At 43.9% G+C, this 20,160-nt stretch overlaps 1 protein-coding gene across 1 annotated transcript in view; it reads right to left on the bottom strand.

Moving 5' to 3' along the window:
* LOC120944199 (motor neuron and pancreas homeobox protein 1-like) overlaps window positions 1–19,870 on the bottom strand; it is a 47,731-nt gene extending 27,861 nt beyond the window's left edge. The window contains exon 1 of the mRNA XM_040358151.1: window positions 18,768–19,870. Coding sequence (XP_040214085.1) covers window positions 18,768–19,104 — 337 coding nt within the window. The 5' untranslated portion in view covers window positions 19,105–19,870. The remainder of the gene's footprint in view (window positions 1–18,767) is intronic.
* Window positions 19,871–20,160: the final 290 nt, after the last annotated feature.

Raw genomic sequence — 20,160 nt, 5'->3', positions numbered from 1 at the left:
CAGGTGAAACACGAAAAAATTTGAATATCGTGCAAAGGTTCATTTATTTCACTAATGCAAAGCAGGATGGTTCAAGCCGTGATTTGTCATCATTGTGATGATTAGGGCTTACAGCTCATGAAAACCCCAAATCCACAATCTCAGAAAATTTGAATATTACATGCAATCAATAAAACAAGGATTGTACATAGAACAATATTGGACCTCTGAAAAGTAGAAGCATGCCTATGTACTCAGTACTTGGTCACTCATCTGCTGCCGCCACGTCCCTCACCTTGTTGCATCACCAGCTGTCCCATTAACCCCCCTGGCGGTATTCCCGAGTCTGACTTGGGGTGAGATTTTCATACCAAAAGCGGTAACCCCGAGTTAGACTCGGGCTTGCCTCGCTGCAGCAGCAGACAAAGTTACTTACCTTGTCCCTGGATCCAGCGATGCCACCGCGCTGTGTGAGCGAGCGGGACCTCACTCGATTCACACAGCGTCATCCTGTGCCGCAGATCTCCATTCCCTGCGATGTTACGACGCACAGGAGCAGAGAACGGCGCCAAATTCAAAAACGTAAACAAACACTATACATACAGTATACTGTAATCTTACAGATTACAGTACTGTATGTAAAAAATACACACCCCCCTTGTCCCTAGTGGTCTGCCCAGTGTCCTACATGTACTTTTATATAATAAAAACTGTTCTTTCTGCCTGAAAACTGTAGATTGTCCATAGCAACCAAAAGTGTCCCTTTATGTCAAAAATGGTTTTAGAGCCGCTAGAAAACAGCGATAATAAATTATAATCACTTGCAGAATTGTGCGATAGCGATTTGTGGGGAAATTCGTCATAAAAAAATTAAATAATGACAGCAACAATTCTGCAACTGAGCAAATTTCAGTGATTTTGAGTTGATTACATTATTGAATAATTTTTATTATAATTATATTATTATTTGTTATAATTATTTATAATTATTTATTATATTATAATTTATAATTTTGTTTTTAAAAAAAATGTCATACCCGGGATGCCTACTAGACTCTTGTTTGGTCAGATTTAAGTGAGTTATTCCTAAGAATTACAGGCCTACAGTATAAAACGCCAAATTTCCTTGCAAATAATGGTACCGCTTTCAGCATGTTTTTTCTGAAAGAATCGTACTGCCAGGGAGGTTAAAGTGAATGGGACTGTCGGTTAGTCAACAGCAAGTCAGAGGAAGAGCCTCTGTGGAACAGAGATGACAGTTTCTCTTTAAAAGTTATAATTTAAATCAAGCTAGGGTGTGCTGGGTGTGCCTGTGCCAGGGTCACCTTGATGCCCAGGCTCCACCCATCCCCCCAGCACTTCCAGCTTTACCCCTTTCTTCTCCTGCCAGCTGCCCCTGCATACGGGGATGTTTCAGGATGAAAAGCGGAGGTGGGGAAAGGGCCGACAAATATGTAATTTACTGGCTACTTCCTTTTCTAAATTAACATATTGAAGCCTCGTACACACGACCGAGAAACTCGACGGGCGAAACACATCGTTTTGCTCGTCGAGTTCCTTGTTAGGCTGTCGAGGATCTCGGTGAGCCAAATTTCCCCATTCCCGTTGAGGAAAAAGAAGACATGCTCTCTTTTTGGCTCGACGAGATCCTCGACAGTTTCCTCGTCGAAAAAAGTACACATGACTGGTTTCCTGGGCAAAAAAAAAAAACAGCAAGTTTCTTGCTGTTTTTTTGCCGAGAAACTTGGTCGTGTGTACGAGGCCTGATTGGTACTTCCCATCAATTCACTTTCCAGTGCAGCGGAGGCTGCAGAGAAAGGGACTGGGGAAGTTCTGCCTTTAGTCCTATTCTCTAGCTCAAAAGTGAGACCTCAGGGGTCTGTTTCTGTTTTTTGTTTTTTTTTATATTGTAAAAAATAACAAAAAATGGTAAAAAATAATAAGTATATTAGAAGAATAATATAAAATAATAAGGATGTAATAAGAAAAAAATAATTCAAATAAAAAAAAAAAACGACTGACACCATCCTCTGCCCTACTGTTACCGTCCTTGATCGGGACCCAGGACTCCACATTCCTGGTCACCTGATCGTTGTATTAGCCTATGATTGGCTATCCCAGTGACTGTGAGCTCGCCCCTGTGTTTACTTCCTCTTCTGAATGAAGAGAAAGATAAATTGTATCTTTCTCTTCTTGCAGGAGACAAAGATATAAACAATCAAATGTGTGTAAAAAAATAAAAACAATTATAAAAGAAAAAAATAACTAGATCAAGGTTTGCCAGGGTTAGTGTTAGTGTCAAGGTAAGGCTCAAAGGTCAAGTACGGGGTCAATGAAAAAGCCAGTATATTTTGTATAGAATTAAAAATCAAAATGAAAAAAGATCTTTTTAAATTAGTATCAGTGTCAGTTAGGTAGGATAAAAAAAGTATTGTTTCTGGGCCATACTACAGGTACAAACAGCAAAATACACATATGTGGTATCGCTGCGATCACCAGGAGCAGTAGAATTTATTTTGGGTTATTCTTTGGTTGTAAATTATGGTAAAAGCAAGAAATATACAGCTAGATTAAAATTTATATATATATATATATATATATATATATATATATATATATATTATATATATATATATATATATATATATATATATATATATATATATATATATATATATATATATATATATATATATATATATATTTTTTTTTTATCTAGCTGTATATTTCTTGCTTTTACCATAATTTTTTTTTTTTACTATTTTGGCCAAGTTTTCCTTTGATAATAATAACAAAAAATCAGGCGATATCCATTACCATTTACCACTAAATGAAAGCCCAATTTGTCCTGAAAAAATACAAGGTATAATTCACCTGGATACACAAAGTAGTTGTGATGATATGTAAGGTTTTCCTAACACATATCAACATTGTAAAATTGTGATTAGGCATTAAAGTGATTGTAAAAGTAAATAAACAAAAAAAAAATAATAGCAAATATGTCAATAGAATTTAAGAAATTTTAGAAATTAAGAATTTCTTTTTAAGTTATACTATGTAAATGATAACATATAACAAATATACAGGAGGTATAATCCCAATTTGGCTGCAAAAGTCTAAATATATGTTACAGGAAGCATCTCTATACAGTAAAACCTTGGTTTGAGAGTAACTTGGTATGAGAGCGTTTTGCAAGACAAGCAAAATGTATTAATACATTTTGCGTTGATATACAAGCGATGTCTTGATATAAGAGTAGCGTCATGTCACAACTGAGTATAAAAGAGAAGAGAGTCGCCTCTAAGTGTAGCAATATGGTTACATTTAATGAAGGTACAACATTTAGCAACTTATTGCTACACTTAGGGGTGCCTCTCTTCTCTTTTATACCCTGTAAAAAAAATGCTTTGATATACAAGTGCTTTGGATTACAAGCATGTTTCTGGAACGAATTATGCTTGCAAACCAAGGTTTTACTGTATTACTATATATAACCCACACACACGCATACCTGTCTACAAAACAAAAAATAATCAAATTTAGCCATGTCAAGTAAACGGACAAATGATTTTTCCATCGAATGGCCGCATCCCAAAAACCTTCTAATTGCCCGTACATAAGGGGTGCGGACATGCTGGCAGCAAAGCGATTCATTCATTCAAATTGGATTTATAACTTATCTAAACAATTTATCTAAACAATAAAGTGATAACGTGATTGATCCAATCTATTGCTATCAAAGGAGTTCATTCGTTAAATGACTGTTTAGTCAATCCCTATAAACATCTATTAGCCAACACTGTTAAAGGGATACAAACACAATAACGTTCTAAAACAAAGCAAAAGAAAATCAGCCAATAAATAAACTAACTTTTAAAAATGAAAGGATTTGTTTTACAAAAATATGTATTCTATATGTTTACAATATATTTATTGTAATTATATAAAATATATTAATATGTATTATATATGTTTGATATGATTACAATAAATATATTGTAAACATATATAATACATATTAATATATTTGATATAATTACAATAAATATATTATTATGTATTATATATGTTTACAATATATTTTTTGTAATTATATAAAATATATTAATATGTATTATATATGTTTGATATATATGTTTACAATATATTTATTGTAATCATATCAAACATATATAAAACATATTAATATATTTACAATATATTTATTGTAATGATATCAAATATATTAATATGTATTATATATGTTTACAATATATTTATTGTAATCATAATACATATTAATATATTTGATATCATTACAATCATTACAATAAATATATTGTAAATATATTAATATGTATTATAAATGTTTACAATATATTTTTACAATATATTTTTTGTAATTATATAAAATATTATTTAAAATTTTATATTATATAAAATATGTATTATTTTTTTTTATAATATATTTATTGTAATTATATCAAATATATTAATATGTATTATGTATATGTAAATATTTATTAAACTAGTTTAATTTACAATATATTTGTCAAGACCAGGCTCAATTATATCCAAATAAATGTGACTAATGAAGATCTAAAATAATATAAAAAGGTATTTTTTTTATACAAACTTTTTTTTTATGGTTTATAAATACAGAAAAAGAAAGGCAAAAAAAACAAAACAAAAAAAAAACACTGTCTTATCTGTGAGGTCAGTAAAAGTGCCCATTACAGCGACTGAAAGAGTATCACAACAATCACATCGCTCTAAAGATAAAAGTATTGATTTATAAAAAGCAAAAAGACTGTGCGCTCTGCAAATGCAATTTCTCCGGGAACTTAGTAATTGATGTAAAGCTTCACTTTGCAGGGAATCCCCAAAGCTAAAAAAAAGACAAAAAAAATAAATTTTTGCTTGCACATGATTGGATGATGGAAGTTAGCAAAGCTTCCCCTCATTTACTAAGCTCTGGAGCGACTGCAGTCTATTTTCCTTTAGTAAATCAACCCTAACATGTAAAATACGACTTGTGCCAAAGAGTGCATTTAGAAATTATTTTATATATATATATATATATATATATATATATATACAGTAAAACCTTGGTTTGAGAGTAACTTGTTTTGAGAGCGTTTTGCAAGACAAGCAAAATGTTTTAAAAATGTCTGCCTTGATATACAAGCGATGTCTTGATATAAGAGTAGTGTCATGTCACAACTGAGTATAAAAAAGAAGAGAGGAGCCTCTAAGGCCTCCTACACACGACCGTTTTCCCTCGACAGAATCCATCAAGAAACTTGGTGGCAGAGCTTTTTTGCCGAGGAAGACGGTCGTGTGTATGTTTTTCATCGAGAAAACTGTCGTGGATCTCGACGAGAAAAAAAGAGAACAAGTTCTCTTTTTCCTCGACGGGAGTCTTAATTTCCTCGTCGTGTTTTCCGTCGGGCTGGTTTTCGACGAGAAACACGTTCGTGTGTATGCTAAGAAACCTGCGCATGCTCAGAATAAAGTATGAGACGGGAGCGCACCTTCGGTAAAAGTAGTGTTTGTAATGGAGATAGCACATTTGTCACGCTGTAACAGACTGAAAAGTGCAAATCGTATCCTACCAAACTTTTACTTAACACGCAGTAACATGAGATTAGCAAAAGCAGGCCCAAGGGTTGTGCCAGTGGAATCGAACTTCCCCTGTCGTTGTATGTGTTGTACGTCACCGCGTTTGAGAACGAGGAGATTTGGTCTTGACCGTGTGTACGCAAAGCAAGCTTGTCGAGTTCCTCAACAAGCCTAAGGCCTCGTACACGCGACCGAGTTTCTCTGCAAAAACCAGCAAGAAACTTGCTGGGAGATATTTTTTTGCCAAGGAAACCGGTCGTGTGTACATTTTCGTCGAGGAAACTGTCGAGAAACTCAACGAGCCAAAAAGAGAGCAAGTTCTCTATTTCCTTGATGGGAATGGAGAAATTTGGCTCGCCGAGTTTCTCGACGGCTTCACAAGGAACTCGACGAGCAAAACGATGTGTTTCGCCCGGCGAGTTTCTCGGTCGTGTGTACGAGGCTTAACAAGGAACTCGTCGAGGAAAACGATGTGTCTTTTCCGACAAGTTCCTCGGTCGCGTATACGAGGCAGAAAGTTTGGGTGACAAGACCTGGCCTGGCCTGGTATATAGAAGTGAAGGAATTAGATGGGATACATAGGTGATATGTTCCACATGAAGTCTGGTGCTACGTCTGTTCCTGACATTCCTCTATATACAAAGAATGGTGGATGTAGAGTGTCTTCTGACCTCCTGAGCTTCCCCCCCTGACCTCCTCAGGGACTCTGACTTAAACTGTTGACATTTGTCCGAATTGATTATCAGCTGAGGAACAAGGGCTGCTCATTGTTGGCTCCCTGGAGAGCCATTAACTTGAATCAGAGATAAATTCTAACAATGCTCGGCAACCTCCTCACACATCACAGCACAGCGGAGCGCCGATATTCTCCAGTGTTTCGGAGCGAGCAACTTACTACATAGGGGTTGCAAGTAGATACGCCGTCGTAAGTCCGAATGCGTGCCATCGTATATTTAAGCGTATTCTGGAAACCAGATATGCTTAAATTTGGCCAAGATACGACCGACGTAAGTCTCCTACGCCGTCGCATCTTAGGGTGCATATTTACGCTGGCCGCAAGGGGGCTTCCGTTGATTTACGCGTCGAATATGTAAATGAGCAAGATACGCCGATTCACGAACGTACGTACGCCCGTCGCAGTAAGATACGCCGTTTACGTAAGACATACCCTGGCATAAAGATAAACCACCAAAAAGATGGCGCAGCCCATGCAAGGTATGGACGACGGAATAGCCGTCGCATTTTACGTTGTTTGCGTAAGCATACGTGAATGGGGCTGGGCGTAGGTTACGTTCACGTCGAAAGCATTGAGCCGACGACGTTACGTAGGGAGTATTTGCAACGTGATTCTGAGCATGTGCGCGCATGCGCCGTACGAACGGCCCTCATTTACATGGGGTCAAGGTTAATTTAAATGTCGCCCGCCCACTACATGCCTACTTTGAATTAGGCGGGGTTACGCCGGCCCATTTGCGCTACGCCGACGTAACTTACGGAGCAAGTGCTTTGTGAATACTGTACTTGCCTCACTATGTTACGACGGCGTAGTGCAAATGGGATGCGTTACGCCGGCTTAAACATACGCCGCACTACCTGAATCCGGCTAATACAGGGGAAATCTAAAAAACAGAATTTTTGCTTGCACATGATTGGATGACGGTAGTCGATTGAGCTTCCGCTCATTTACTAAGCTCTGGAGCAAAGACCATAGGCGTGCGCATGGGGTGTGCCTGGGCACACCCTAATCCTGGGTTTGGCAACCTGTCAATGGTGGGCAGGTGACAGGTAAACCGCAATTCTTCTTTGCCGATCCTCAGAACCTGGACAGGAGAGGCGGCGAGGGTGGAATTTAGTGGAACCGATCTGTATTTTACTCCTGCAGCAGCTGAAAGTAGGCTTCTCCTCCTCTCCCTTTTGTCAGCATTCAGCTGTCACAGGAGAAAAATATATAGGGGATCGGTACTAATATATGCCACCCCTCCTTTCCCTGTTCCTCTTCCTTCTGTTGCCCAGGTCCCCCATGTGCTCCCTTGCTCCCCCTTTCTCACATTGTTTTAGGATGGACAGCGGGGAAGAGGCCGGTAACGCATATGTGTTGGAGCTTTGGGGTGCACACCCTAATGCAATAGGCTGCGCACACCTATGGCAACGACACTTGCAAAGCGCACAGTGTTCAGAGGCCCCTACCTTTGACAAGATGCAGAGGCCCCCTTGCCTACTACACAGTGTTTAGAAGCCCCAGTTCTCTACACGGTGTTTAGAGCAGGGGTGCTCAACCTGTGGCCCACGGAACCCCTCTAATGTGGCCTGCGACCTCATGCTCTGGGATGGCGGATCCTGACCCGCCATCCCAGAGCATCAGAGTGGATGGAGCCGACAACCGATGTGGAATTCCCTTCCACAGGCGGTGGTCTCAGCGGGGAGCATCGATGGTTTCAAGAAACGATTAGATAAGCACCTGAACAACCACAACATACAGGGATATACAATGTAATACTGACATATAATCACACACATAGGTTGGACTTGATGGACTCGTCTACTATGCAACTATGTAATGTGACAATCTTATCATCAAATAATCTTTTTACAAAGTACAATCATTAGAAAAAAAGAATACAGTATATCCTCTTTAACCACTTAAGGACCGCCCCACGTACATATACTGTGGCAGGGCGGCCCTTAAGCGCAAAATCACGTACCTGTACATCACAGGTGTCAAACACAAGGCCCGGGGGCCGAATCTGGCCCTCCAGGCCATTTCATGTGGCCCTCCCACCTCTCCTGCAGCTGCAGGAGAGCTCCAGCCTTCCTCTGGTCCTACTCCAGACCCTTACTTTCCGCTTTCAAGCAATGCATCCAGCTTCTTCCCAGCAGCAGCATAAGGAAAGGGAGGTGCACTGTGATATAAGGGAAAGTGGGGGACTTAACTTCTGATGGTGGGGTAGCTTTGATCGCCCCTGATGTTAACCCCTTCCCTGCCGGTGTCGTTTATACAGTGACCGTGCATTTATTTTAGCACTGATCACTGTATTGGTGTCACTGGTCCCCAAAAAGTGTCACTTAGTGTGAGATTTTTCCGGCGTAATGTCGCAGTCCCGCTCAAAATCTGCCCTATGCCACCATAACTTGCCCTATACTACCCCAACCTGCCCAATGCCACCCTAACTTGCCCTGTACCACCCCAACCTTTCCCATGCCATCCCAACTTGCCCTATGCCACCCTAACTTGCACTATACCACCCCAACCTGCCCTGTACCACCCTAACTTGCCCTATACCACCCCAACCTGCCCTTTGCAACCCTAACTTGCCCTATACCACCCCAAACTACACTATATCACCCCAACATGCCCTATACCACCTTAACCTGTCCTATACCACCCCACTACAGCAACCTGCCACTATACCACTCTATACTACCCTAACCTGCCACTATACTGCCCTATACTATCATTTACAGGGGCTGGTTTGGGGTGCGCCCCGTGCCCGTGCACTGCCTGCTTGGTGCTGGGCAGCCTAGACAGAGGGGGGGTGACACCATGTTTTACCGCACCGGGTGACACCAACCCTAGTGACGCCACTGCACTAGTGTAAACATATAGGTAGATTCACAAAGAGTTAGGCCGGCTTCTCAGTAGATAAGCCGACCTAACTCTGAATCTACGCCGGCATTTGTTTAAGTGTATTCTCAAACAGAGATACGCTTAAACAAAGCTAAGATAGGCCGACTTGCGCCGTTCTATCTTAGCTTGCAATGTTTCTGTTGGCCGCTAGATGGCGCTTCCATTGCGGCTGGCGTAGATTATGTAAATGAGGGGATACACCGATTCACGAACGAACGCCAGGCCTACACCGTCGCCTTACGTCGTTTCCGTAAGGGATAGGCCGCCTAAAGTTATTCCATCTATGAGGTGGAATAACAATGTTAAGTATGGCCGCCGTTCCCGCCACAAGGTTCGAATTTTTTACGTCGTTTGCGCAAGTCGTCCGCGAATCGGGATTTACGTCGTTTACGTACACGTCGAAATCAATAGGCCCGTACGACGTACTTAGCCGCAATGCCCACTGGGAAATGTAGTCGCCCGGCGCATGCGCAGTGTCAAAAAACGTCAAAAAACGTGAGGTCAAGCCTCATTTCCATACAACCCGCCCCCCTCCAAGCAATTTGAATTAGGCGCCCTTACGCCCGCTCGTTTTAGGCTACACCGCCGTAGATTAGCAGGTAAGTGGTTTGTGAATCACTACTAGCCTAACTAATTTACGGCGGTGTAGCCTAAACAGGCTAGGCTAGGCCGTCCTAAATTTAGGCAATTGTACGTGAATCTACCCAGAGGTCTTTTACTGCGACTGCTATCTTGAGCATGAGATAGACATGCCTGGAGCATTTAATCAAACATCGTGCCAGATTCACGTAGATCAGCGGATCTATAGATCCGCTCGATCTACGTGATTTAAGATCCGCTCCCGCAAGTTTGAGAGGCAAGTGGCTAATTCACAAACCACTTACCTCCAAACTTGCGGCGGCGGATCCTAAATCCCCCGGTGGAATTCAAATTCCGCGGCTAGGGGGAGTGTACTATTTAAATCAGGCGCGTTCCCGCGCCGATTTAAATGCGCATGCGCCGTCCGGGGAATTTCCCGGCGTGCATTGCTCCCACTGACGTCACTAGGACGTCAGTGGTTTCGACGTGAGCGTGACTTGCGACGCGCGTGTTTGTGAATCGGCGTACGCAAACGACGTTAGAAAATTCAAATTCGACGCGGGAACGCCGGCTATACTTAACATTGGCTGCGCCTGATAAAAGCAGGGGTAAGTATACGACGGGAAAGCCGCTACGGAAACGACGTAAGAACACTGCGACGGGTCCGCGTACATTCGTGAATTTGCGTATCTCGCTGATTTACATATTATTCAAGGTAAATCAGCGGGAACGCCCCCAGCGCCATTTTTAAATCGAAAATAAGATCCGACAGTGTAACACAGTGTAACACTGTCAGATCTTAGTCCTATCTATGCGTATCTGATTCTATGAATCAGGCGCATAGATAGGACCAGTGTAAGTCAGAGATACGATGGTGTATCTGTAGATACACCGTCGTATCTCTTTGTGAATCTGGCCCATCACCTTTAATTCCATATATAAAACTGAGGATTTATTTATGCACTTGTACAAAAAAGTGTCCAATTATGGATCACTGCACTATACACCGATATGACATAACATGCATTCTGTTTTGTGTTAAATATTGGCTCTGTTCCATCAGATACCGCCGTTATATATTTACTTTCTGATATCACCATTGGCAATAATTCAAGTTCTTTGGAAATTCGGAAGAGAAGAACCTTACACTTATTTGTACTCACCTTTGTTTGCTTGAGGAAACCTTTACTTTAAAGATAATAGAGATATTTTGGGTGCAATTCTCCAAATGTAAACTAATTTGTGCAAAAAGATAACTGCGCCGTATCCTGACCTCTGAACGCAGCTGCGGCTCAACATGAGACACACACAAACAGAATAGGTACACGATGGGAGCTGCGCTCTAAATAATGACATATATCCCCAAAAATATATAAAACACACTTAAAGGGGTTGTAAAGGTAAAACATGTTTTCCCTAAATAGCTTCCTTTCCCTTAGTGCAGTCCTCCTTCACTTACCTCATCCTTCCATTTTGCTTTTAAATGTCCTTATTTCTTCTGAGAAATCCTCACTTCCTGTTCTTCTGTCTGTAACTCCACACAGTACTGCGGGGTTTTCTCCCTGGTGTGGAAAAAGCCTCTTTAGGGGGGAGGGGGCGAGCAGGAGTGTCAGGACACTCTCTACTTTGCAGATAGAGAAAGGAGCTGTGTGTTAGTGGGCGTCCTGACACTCCTGCTCGCCCCCCTCAAGAGGCTTTCTCCACACCTGGCAGAAAGCCTTGCATTACTGTGTGGAGTTACAGACAGAAGAACAGGAAGTGAGGATTTCTCAGAAGAAATAAGGACATTTAAAAGCAAAATGGAAGGATGAGGTAAGTGAAGGAGGACTGCACTAAGGTAAAGGAAGCTATTTAGGGATTTTGTTTTTACCTTTACAACCCCTTTAACCACTTAAAGCGGGAGTTCACCCATTTATAAAAAAAAAAATTTCTCCCCTTAGCTTCCTGCTCGTTCGGTCTAGGGGAATCGGCTATTTGTATTAAAATATGAGCCGTACTTACCCGTTTTCGAGCTGCATCTTCTTCCGTCGCTTCCGGGTATGGGTCTTCGGGAGCGGGCGTTCCTTCTTGATTGACAGTCTTCCGAGAGGCTTCCAACGGTCGCATCCATCGCGTCACTCGTAGCCGAAAGAAGCCGAACGTCGGTGCGGCTCTATACTGCGCCTGCGCACCGACGTTCGGCTTCTTTCGGAAAATCGTGACGCGATGGATGCGACCGTCGGAAGCCTCTCGGAAGACTGTCAATCAAGAAGGAACGCCCACTCCCGAAGACCCATACCCGGAAGGGACGGAGAGCATGCATCTCGTAAACGGGTAAGTACGGATCATATTTTAAAATAAATAGCCGATTCCCCTAGTAAAAACGAGCAGGAATCTAAGGGGGAAATGTGCCCTCTAAGGGTGAACCCCCGCTTTAAGACTCGGACCATTACGCAGGTAAAGGACCTGGCCAGTTTTTGCGATTCGGCACTGCGTCGCTTTAACTGACAATTGCACGGTCGTGCGACGTGGCTCCCAAACAAAATTGGCGTCCTTTTTTCCCCACAAATAGAGCTTTCTTTTGGTGGTATTTCATCACCTCTGCGGTTTTTATTTGTTGCGCTATAAACAAAAATAGAGCGACAATTTTGAAAACAAATCAATATTTTTTACTTTTTGCTGTAATAAATATCCCCCAAAAAAAGATATCAATTTTTTTTTTCCTCAGTTTAGGCAGATATATATTCTTGTACATATTTTTGGTAAAAAAAATCGCAATAAGCGTTTATCAATTGTTTTGTGCAAAATGTATAGCGTTTACAAAATAGGGGATAGTGTTATTGCATTTTTATTAATTTTTTTTTTTTTTACTTATAATGGCGGCGATCAGCGATTTTTTTCGTGACTGTGACATTATGGCGGACACATCGGACACTTTTGACAAATTTTTGGGAGCATTGTCATTTTCACAGCAAAAAATGCTATAAAAATGCATTGTTTACTGTGAAAATTACAATTGCAGTTTGCACGGGGTGATTAGGGTGTGCCTTGGCACATCTGGCACACCCTGTGCGCACGCCTATGCGGACACGGGATACACTTAGGCCCCGTACACACGACCAGTTTCCTCGGCAGAATTCAGCTTACGACCGAGTTTCTGGCTGAATTCTGCCGAGAAACCCGGCCGTGTGTACACTTTCGGCCGAGGAAGCCGACGAGGAGCTCGGCGAGGAAATAGAGAACATGTTCTCTATTTCCTCGTTGTTCTATGGGAGAACTCGGCCCGCCGAGGTCCTCGGCGGCTCCAGGACTGAACTGGCCGAGGAACTCGATGTGTTTGGCACGTCGAGTTCCTCGGCCGTGTGTACGAGGCCTAAGGCCTCGTACACACGACCGAGTTTCTCTGCAAAAACCAGCAAGAAACTTGCTGGGATTTTTTTTTTGCGGAGGAAACCGGTCGTGTGTACATTTTTCGACGAGGAAACTGTCGAGGATCCCGACGAGCCAAAAAGAGAGCATGTCTTCTTTTTCCTCAACGGGAATGGAGAAACTTGCCTTGTCGAGTTCCTCGACAGCCTAACAAGGAACTCGACAAGGAAAACGATGTGTTTCGCCCGTCGAGTTCCTCGGTCGTGTGTACGAGGCTTCAGGCCTCGTACACACGAGCGAGTTTCTCGGCAAAACCAGCAAGAAACTTGCTGGGATTTTTTTTTGCAGAGGAAACCGGTCGTGTGTACATTTTTTGACGAGGAAACTGTCGAGGATCCCGTCGAGCCAAAAAGAGAGCATGTCTTCTTTTTCCTCGACGGGAATGGAGAAACTTGCCCTGTCGAGTTCCTCGGCAGCCTAACAAGGAACTCGACGAGGAAAAAGATGTGTTTCACCCCTCGAGTTCCTCAGTCGTGTGTACGAGGCTTCACGAGAGTGAGAGAGAGAGAGAGAGCTGTGCATGATGTCATAAGCCTAGGCTAATGACCAGACAGGAAACAGGAAGTGGGCTGTATAAGGTATTTACTGGCAGAAAAATAATCTTTTACTATACTGTACAAAGTTAAAACAACAACAAGGGCAGAAGATTTATTAGATGGAAAGATGAAAAAATTACTGAAGTTCCGCTTTAAGCTTTTTTACTTTGCTGACATTTAAACTTTTATTTGTAAAGGATTCTAAGGCTGACCATACACTATACCCCTGGTGCCCAATCTGCGGTCCCAGAGTTGCATGTGGCCCTTTGGTATGTGATGTGCGGCCCTCAGAGCTCAGCAGTCTGTAGTGGGAACATTGGTTAGGGTGATAGTATTGATCTCTACCAGCCTTATGTAACATGTTCCCAGTTTCCTATTGTCTTCTGCAGCATCTCCCCACCACCAATGTATCCTGTCCTCATCTCTGATCCCCATTTTCCTCTATGAGGTCTGCAGTCTGACAGTCTCCTCTCCAGCATCACATATATTGAACATTATGTGCAAACTTTTGATGATATCGGGGGCCTTTTCAGACCCCTTTTAACTCATAAATTGACAACCACTGCTCTATACTAGGGGTCTCCAAATTTTCTAAACAAAGAGACAGTTTAGGGGGGCTGGAATTATGCCCAAATGTTGGTGTTGGTGGGAGTATTTAAGGCCCATTGGTGGTGTTGGTGGGAGGAATTATGCCCCATTGGTGGTGTTGGTGGGAGGAATTATGCCCAATTCTTGGTGTTGGTGGGAGGAATTATGCCCCATTGTTGGTGTTGGTGGGAGGAATTATGCCCCATTGGTGGTGTTGGTGGGAGGAATTATGCCCCATTGTTGGTGTTGGTGGGAGGAATTATTCCCCATTGTTGGTGTCGGTGGGAGGAATTAAGGCCCATTGGTTGTGTTGGTGGGAGGAATTATGCCTCATTGTTGGTGTTGGTGGGAGGAATTATGCCCAATTGTTGGTGTTGGTGGGAGGAATTATGCCCAATTGTTGGTGTTGGTGGGAGGAATTATGCCCCATTGTTGGTGTTGGTGGGAGGAATTATGCCCCATTGTTGGTGTTGGTGGGAGGAATTATGCCCCATTGGTGGTGTTAGTGGCAGGAATTAAGGCCCATTGGTTGTGTTGGTGGGAGGAGTTATGCCCCATTGTTGGTGTTGGTGGGAGGAATTATGCCCCATTGTTGGTGTTGGTGGGAAGAATGATGCCCAATTGTTGGTGTTGGTGGAATTGTGCTTCAAGGGCCAGACAAAGTTAACCAAAGGGCCGCAGTTTGGAGACTATTGCTCTATACAATCTGAATGTACAATCTCCTATACAGTAGATCTACAATTATTGATGTAGAGCAAAAGTCTGAGTGACTTGATGCTAATTATTGTTTAGCTTATTTCCTCGTATTACATCCTTTTGTTAAAGGGGTTGGAAAGGTTCATGTTTTTTCACTTTAATGCATTCTATGCATTAAGGTGAAAAAAACATCCAACGATAACCGCCCCTCCCCCCCCCCCCTCGTTTTACTTACCTGAGCCCTGGAAAGTCCCGAATCGAGAGGACGCTCTTCCTCTGCCCGGGCTTCTCGGCTCTTCATTGGATAGATTGATAGCAGCGCAGCCATTGGCTCGCGCTGCTGTTAATCAAATCCAATGATGCTGGGGGCGGAGCCAAGTCCCGTAATTGGTGGCTATGGACCACGATTGCAGGACACGGAATCGCGCACGCAAGGTAACCCCCTTGGGAGAGAGCTTCCCAGAGGGGGTTATCTGAAGCGGGGAGGAGCTGACAGAGCCGTTGAGGGACCCCAGAACAGGAGGATCGGGGGCCACTCTGTGCAAAACGAACTGCACAGTGGAGGTAAGTACATAACATGTTTGTTATTTAAAAAAAAAAAAATATCAAACCTTTACAACCCCTTTAACTCTAAAGCCCCGTACACACGACCGAGGAACTCGACGTGCCAAACACATCGAGTTCCTCGTCGAGTTCAGTGTGGAAGCCGCCGAGGAACTCGGCGGGCCGACTTTTCCCATTGACTAACGAGAAAATAGAGAACATGTTCTCTTTTCGGCCCGACGAGTTCCTCGTCGGCTTCCTCGCTGAAAAGTGTACACACGACCGAGTTTCTCGCCAGAATCCAGCTCCGATCGAGTTTCTGGCTGAATTCTGCAGAGAAACTCGGTCGTGTGTATGGGGCCTAAGGCCCCGTACACACACGACCGAGTTTCTCGGCAGAATTCAGCCAGAAACTCGATCGGAGCCGTATTCTGCCGAGAAACCCGGGCCGTGTGTACACTTTTGGCCGAGGAAGCCGACGAGGATCTATATAGAGTCGGGCTATATAGAGAACAAGGGCCTAATCCTCAAAAGCCCGGCGCAACGTAACTTTTTCCATTTAAGTTACACCGCCGCAAAATCTCTAACTAAGTGCCCGATCCACAAAGCACTTACCTAGAAATTTTGAGCGGTGTAACTTAAATCCGGCCGGCGCAAGGCGTTCCTCTTCTCCAGGGGGCGATTCCCATTTAAATGAGGCGCGCTCCCGCGCCGGCCGTACTGCACATGCACGTCATTTTCCCGACGTGCATAGCGCGAAATTACGTTACGTCGGGCTTTGTGGATTGCGACGGGACAATAAAGTTGCGTCGGGTAAAAAAAAGATACTGCGCCAAAATTTTTTTTTTAAATTTAAAAAAAATCGCGTCGCGAGCAAGAAAGGTCTGTTTTTACAAGGTGTAAACAGTTTACACCTTGTAAAAGCAGCCCTAATTTTGCGTTTGCAAAATAAAACGTACGGAGAAAAAACGAAGCTGAAAAGCTTCGTGGATCTCCGTAAGTCCTAATTTGCATACCCGAGGCGGCATTTCGACGCGAAATGCCCCCAGCGGCGGATGCGGTACTGCATCCTAAGATCCGGCAGTGTAATTCAATTACACATGTCGGATCTTCGTCCTAACTATGGAAAACTGATTCTGTGGATCAGTTCCATAGTTAGGAACAGGGACACGACGGAGTAACAGCAGTTACTCCGTCGTATCTCTTTTGAGGATTTGGCCCCATGTTCTCTATTTCCTCGTTAGTCAATGAGGAAACGTGGCTCCCCGAGATCCTCGGTGGCTTCACAAGGAACTTGACGAGCAAAACGATGTGTTTTGCCCGTCGAGTTCCTCGGACGTGTGTACGGGGCCTAAAGCTGACCACACACTATACAATCTAATTGTACAATCACCTTTAGCTCTACTATAAACTATGTGGTACAAGGGCCTGTCTGGATAGAAACTCAATGGAATATTTAGGTGTATCCTCATATTAATTTTAGTAGATCTAGCGATCTTTGGACAATCAGCTTTAGGTTTACTAGCACTATGTCATATGAGAGCCTACCTAAACAATCCAATCAATCTGTATCCAGTCAGCAGGCTATCTAGTTTTTGGGAGAGCCAAAGGATATCGTACAATCATATGGTAACATGTGGTGAGCTTACATGGGATTGGACAGATATTATACATGTGGTGAGCTTACATGGGATTGGACAGATATTGTACATGTGGTGAGCTTACATGGGATTGGACAGATATTGTACATGTGGTGGCTTACATGGGATTGGACAGATATTGTACAATTAGATCCTCTATTGTATGTCCAGCTAAGATTTCACTACCTTTGTTGAGGGTGCCAACAAATTGCATTCACAGTCAACTTAAATTTGGCAATAAGCTGGCCACAGATGGATCACAATTCGGCTAGTTCAGCAGGGACCAGCCAAATTTTGATCCATATGTGTCCGCTCCAAAGAAGCGACTTAACGGGAATGTTGGCAATTTTTTTCTTGCAGACTCCTCCCGTTGTCAGAATGCTAAGGGGCTGATTTACTAAAGGCAAATAGACTGTGCACTCTGCAAAGTGCAGTTGCTTCCGAGATTAGTAAATGAGGGGAAGCTCTGCTGACTTCCATCATCCAATCGTGCGCAAGCAAAAGTGCTGTTTCTTTTTATTTTCCTTGCGTGTGATTGGTTACTCCTTGTAAAGTGAAGCTTTCCCTCATTTACTAAGCTCTGGAGAAACCACACTTGTAGAGTGCACATTCTATTTGCCTTTAGTAAATCAACCCCCAATGTCTCAGCGGAGAGGATTTCTCTCTCCGCCTCAATTGTGGGGATGGAGTGACTGGCTCGTTTTTTTTTCCTTCAGGCAACTGAAGGAAAAAAAAAACAATCTGTGGCCAGGTATACAATATACAATCTGATTGTACAATCTCCTGTATATTTACAAATTCTATGTACACCTAAATAACCTGTATCCAATCAGGCATGTCCTTGCAATACACAGTTGATCTAATGGAGATTATACAATCAGATTGCATAGTGTATGGTCAGGAGTACCCCTTGAATCTGTCAGCTGTGCAGCCTCAGGAATACCACTGATTGAAAATCAGACTAATGCCATTGTAGGCACACCCTCCCCGCCATGGCACACCCTCCCCACCATGGCACACGCTCCCCACCATGGCACACCCTCCCCACCATGAACACGCTCCCCACCATGGCACTCCCTTCCCACCATGGCACACGCTCCCCACCATGGCACAGCCTCCCCACCATGGCACAGCCTCCCCACCATGGCACACCCACCCCACCATGGCACAGCCTCCCCACTATGTCACTCCCTCCCCACCATGGCACATGCTCCCCACCATGGCACACCCTCCCACCATGGCACACGCTCCCCACCATGGCACAGCCCCCCCACTATGGCACACCCTCCCCACCATGGCACAGCCTCCCCACTATGCCCAACGCCCCCCACCATGGCACACCCTCTCACCATGGCACATGCTCCCCACCATGGCACACACTCACCACCATGGCACAGCCTCCCCACTATGGCACAGCCTCCCCACCATGCCCAGCGCTCCCCACCATGGCACATGCTCCCCACCATGGCACACCCTCCCCACCATGGCACACGCTCCCCACCATGGCACACGCGCCCCACCATGGCACACGCTCCCCACCATGGAACACGCTCCCCACTTTTTGGTACTCACGGTGCAGTTCGGGTCCCCGGTGTAGCAGCAGTCCAGCTCTCAGCCAGTGCTCCAGGGGCAATGAGGTGGCCTTGATGTGCTCTGGGGCAGGGACCCCCGTGAATCCACCATAGGGGAAGTGGGGGTGCCCGGTGCCCAGGGTGGGCAGGTGGTAGAATGGTGCCGGGTACAGCCCATGCAGGGGCAGGTAACTTGCCTTGGAGTACATTTGTGATAAAGGGGTGGATGGGGTCAGTACAGTCTCTCTGCCTTGGTGGTGAGGTACCAGGCGGGGGTGGTCTTCTGCCAGGAGGGCATCAATTCTGAACTTCTGGGAATTGTCCGTTCCTTTCTGCATGGCTGGAGGAAGGAGGCTGGGGGTCCTGAGGTCAACTTCTTGCAGGTGTCTATTCGCTTACAGAAAGATTGCAAGCTCTTTGGCTCACTGCTGAGCTGTGGGAAAGGTTGCAGTTATTCATACATTTCTGCAGGAGGTAAGTGTGGTGGTAAGTGTCTCTTGTATGCAGTCCTTCCGCTTTATCCCAAATTCCCCCAATTGAGGAAAAGTTCCTTCCTTTGCTGTAGGGAGTTGTGTCAGCGTCTGATCCTTGTTGTCACCTCCTCTGCTTGTTCTGCCTCTGTGTCAGTTCTTTCATCTACTTCCCAAGTCCTGGACCTGGCTCCCGGATTCTGATTGGTCCTCAGAGAGTTGTCTACCCCCCCCCCCCCTCCTCCCTCCTTCACTACTAAAGTTAAGTGGAAGTGTGACAGTTCACTAATGATCTAATTAGCCACTCATTTGAGGCTCCGCCCTCCCCACAAAGTCATTTAAATATTTCTTTCCTTCTATGTCTAGTGAGCAATGAATGAGGTTGTGTCAGCAGGAAGGGAGGTCACAGCAGCAGGGAGCCTGCAACACAAAACCCTTCTTTCATGGAAATGGATTGCATTGAACTTGTCACCTCTTCCCTTCTGGGGGAATGTGCCAGGAGGCAACCTAAAATAATCCCAATGGGCAGGCTGGCTGGGATTTGTAGTTCCACTGGAACTGGCTAGGAAGAACTTATTGTAAAAAGCAAATGTTCTCAAATAAATTGCCCAAATCTCTCTCTTTTTTTCTACTCTCTTACTTTTTTTTTCTTCCCCATCTCTCTCCCTCTTTCCCTGTCTTTCTTCCTACTTTCCCATTCTCTCTATCGCCCTCTCTCTCTCTCTCTCTCTCTCTTTCTTTCTTTCTTTCTTTATCTCTTTCCCCCTTCATCTTTCTTTCTTTCTCCCTTTATTTCTTTCTTTATTTCTTCATCTCTTTATCCCTTCATCTCTTTCCTTTTTTCCTTTCTACATTTCTTTCTTTCTTTCTCATTTTCTTTCTTTTTTCTTTCTTTCTTCATCTTCAGCTCATTCTTTCTTTCTT

This window comes from Rana temporaria, chromosome 6 (assembly GCF_905171775.1).
Source record: "Rana temporaria chromosome 6, aRanTem1.1, whole genome shotgun sequence".
In the NCBI taxonomy this organism is placed as follows: Eukaryota; Metazoa; Chordata; class Amphibia; order Anura; family Ranidae; genus Rana; species Rana temporaria.
This window is presented reverse-complemented; position numbering and strand designations above follow the sequence as displayed.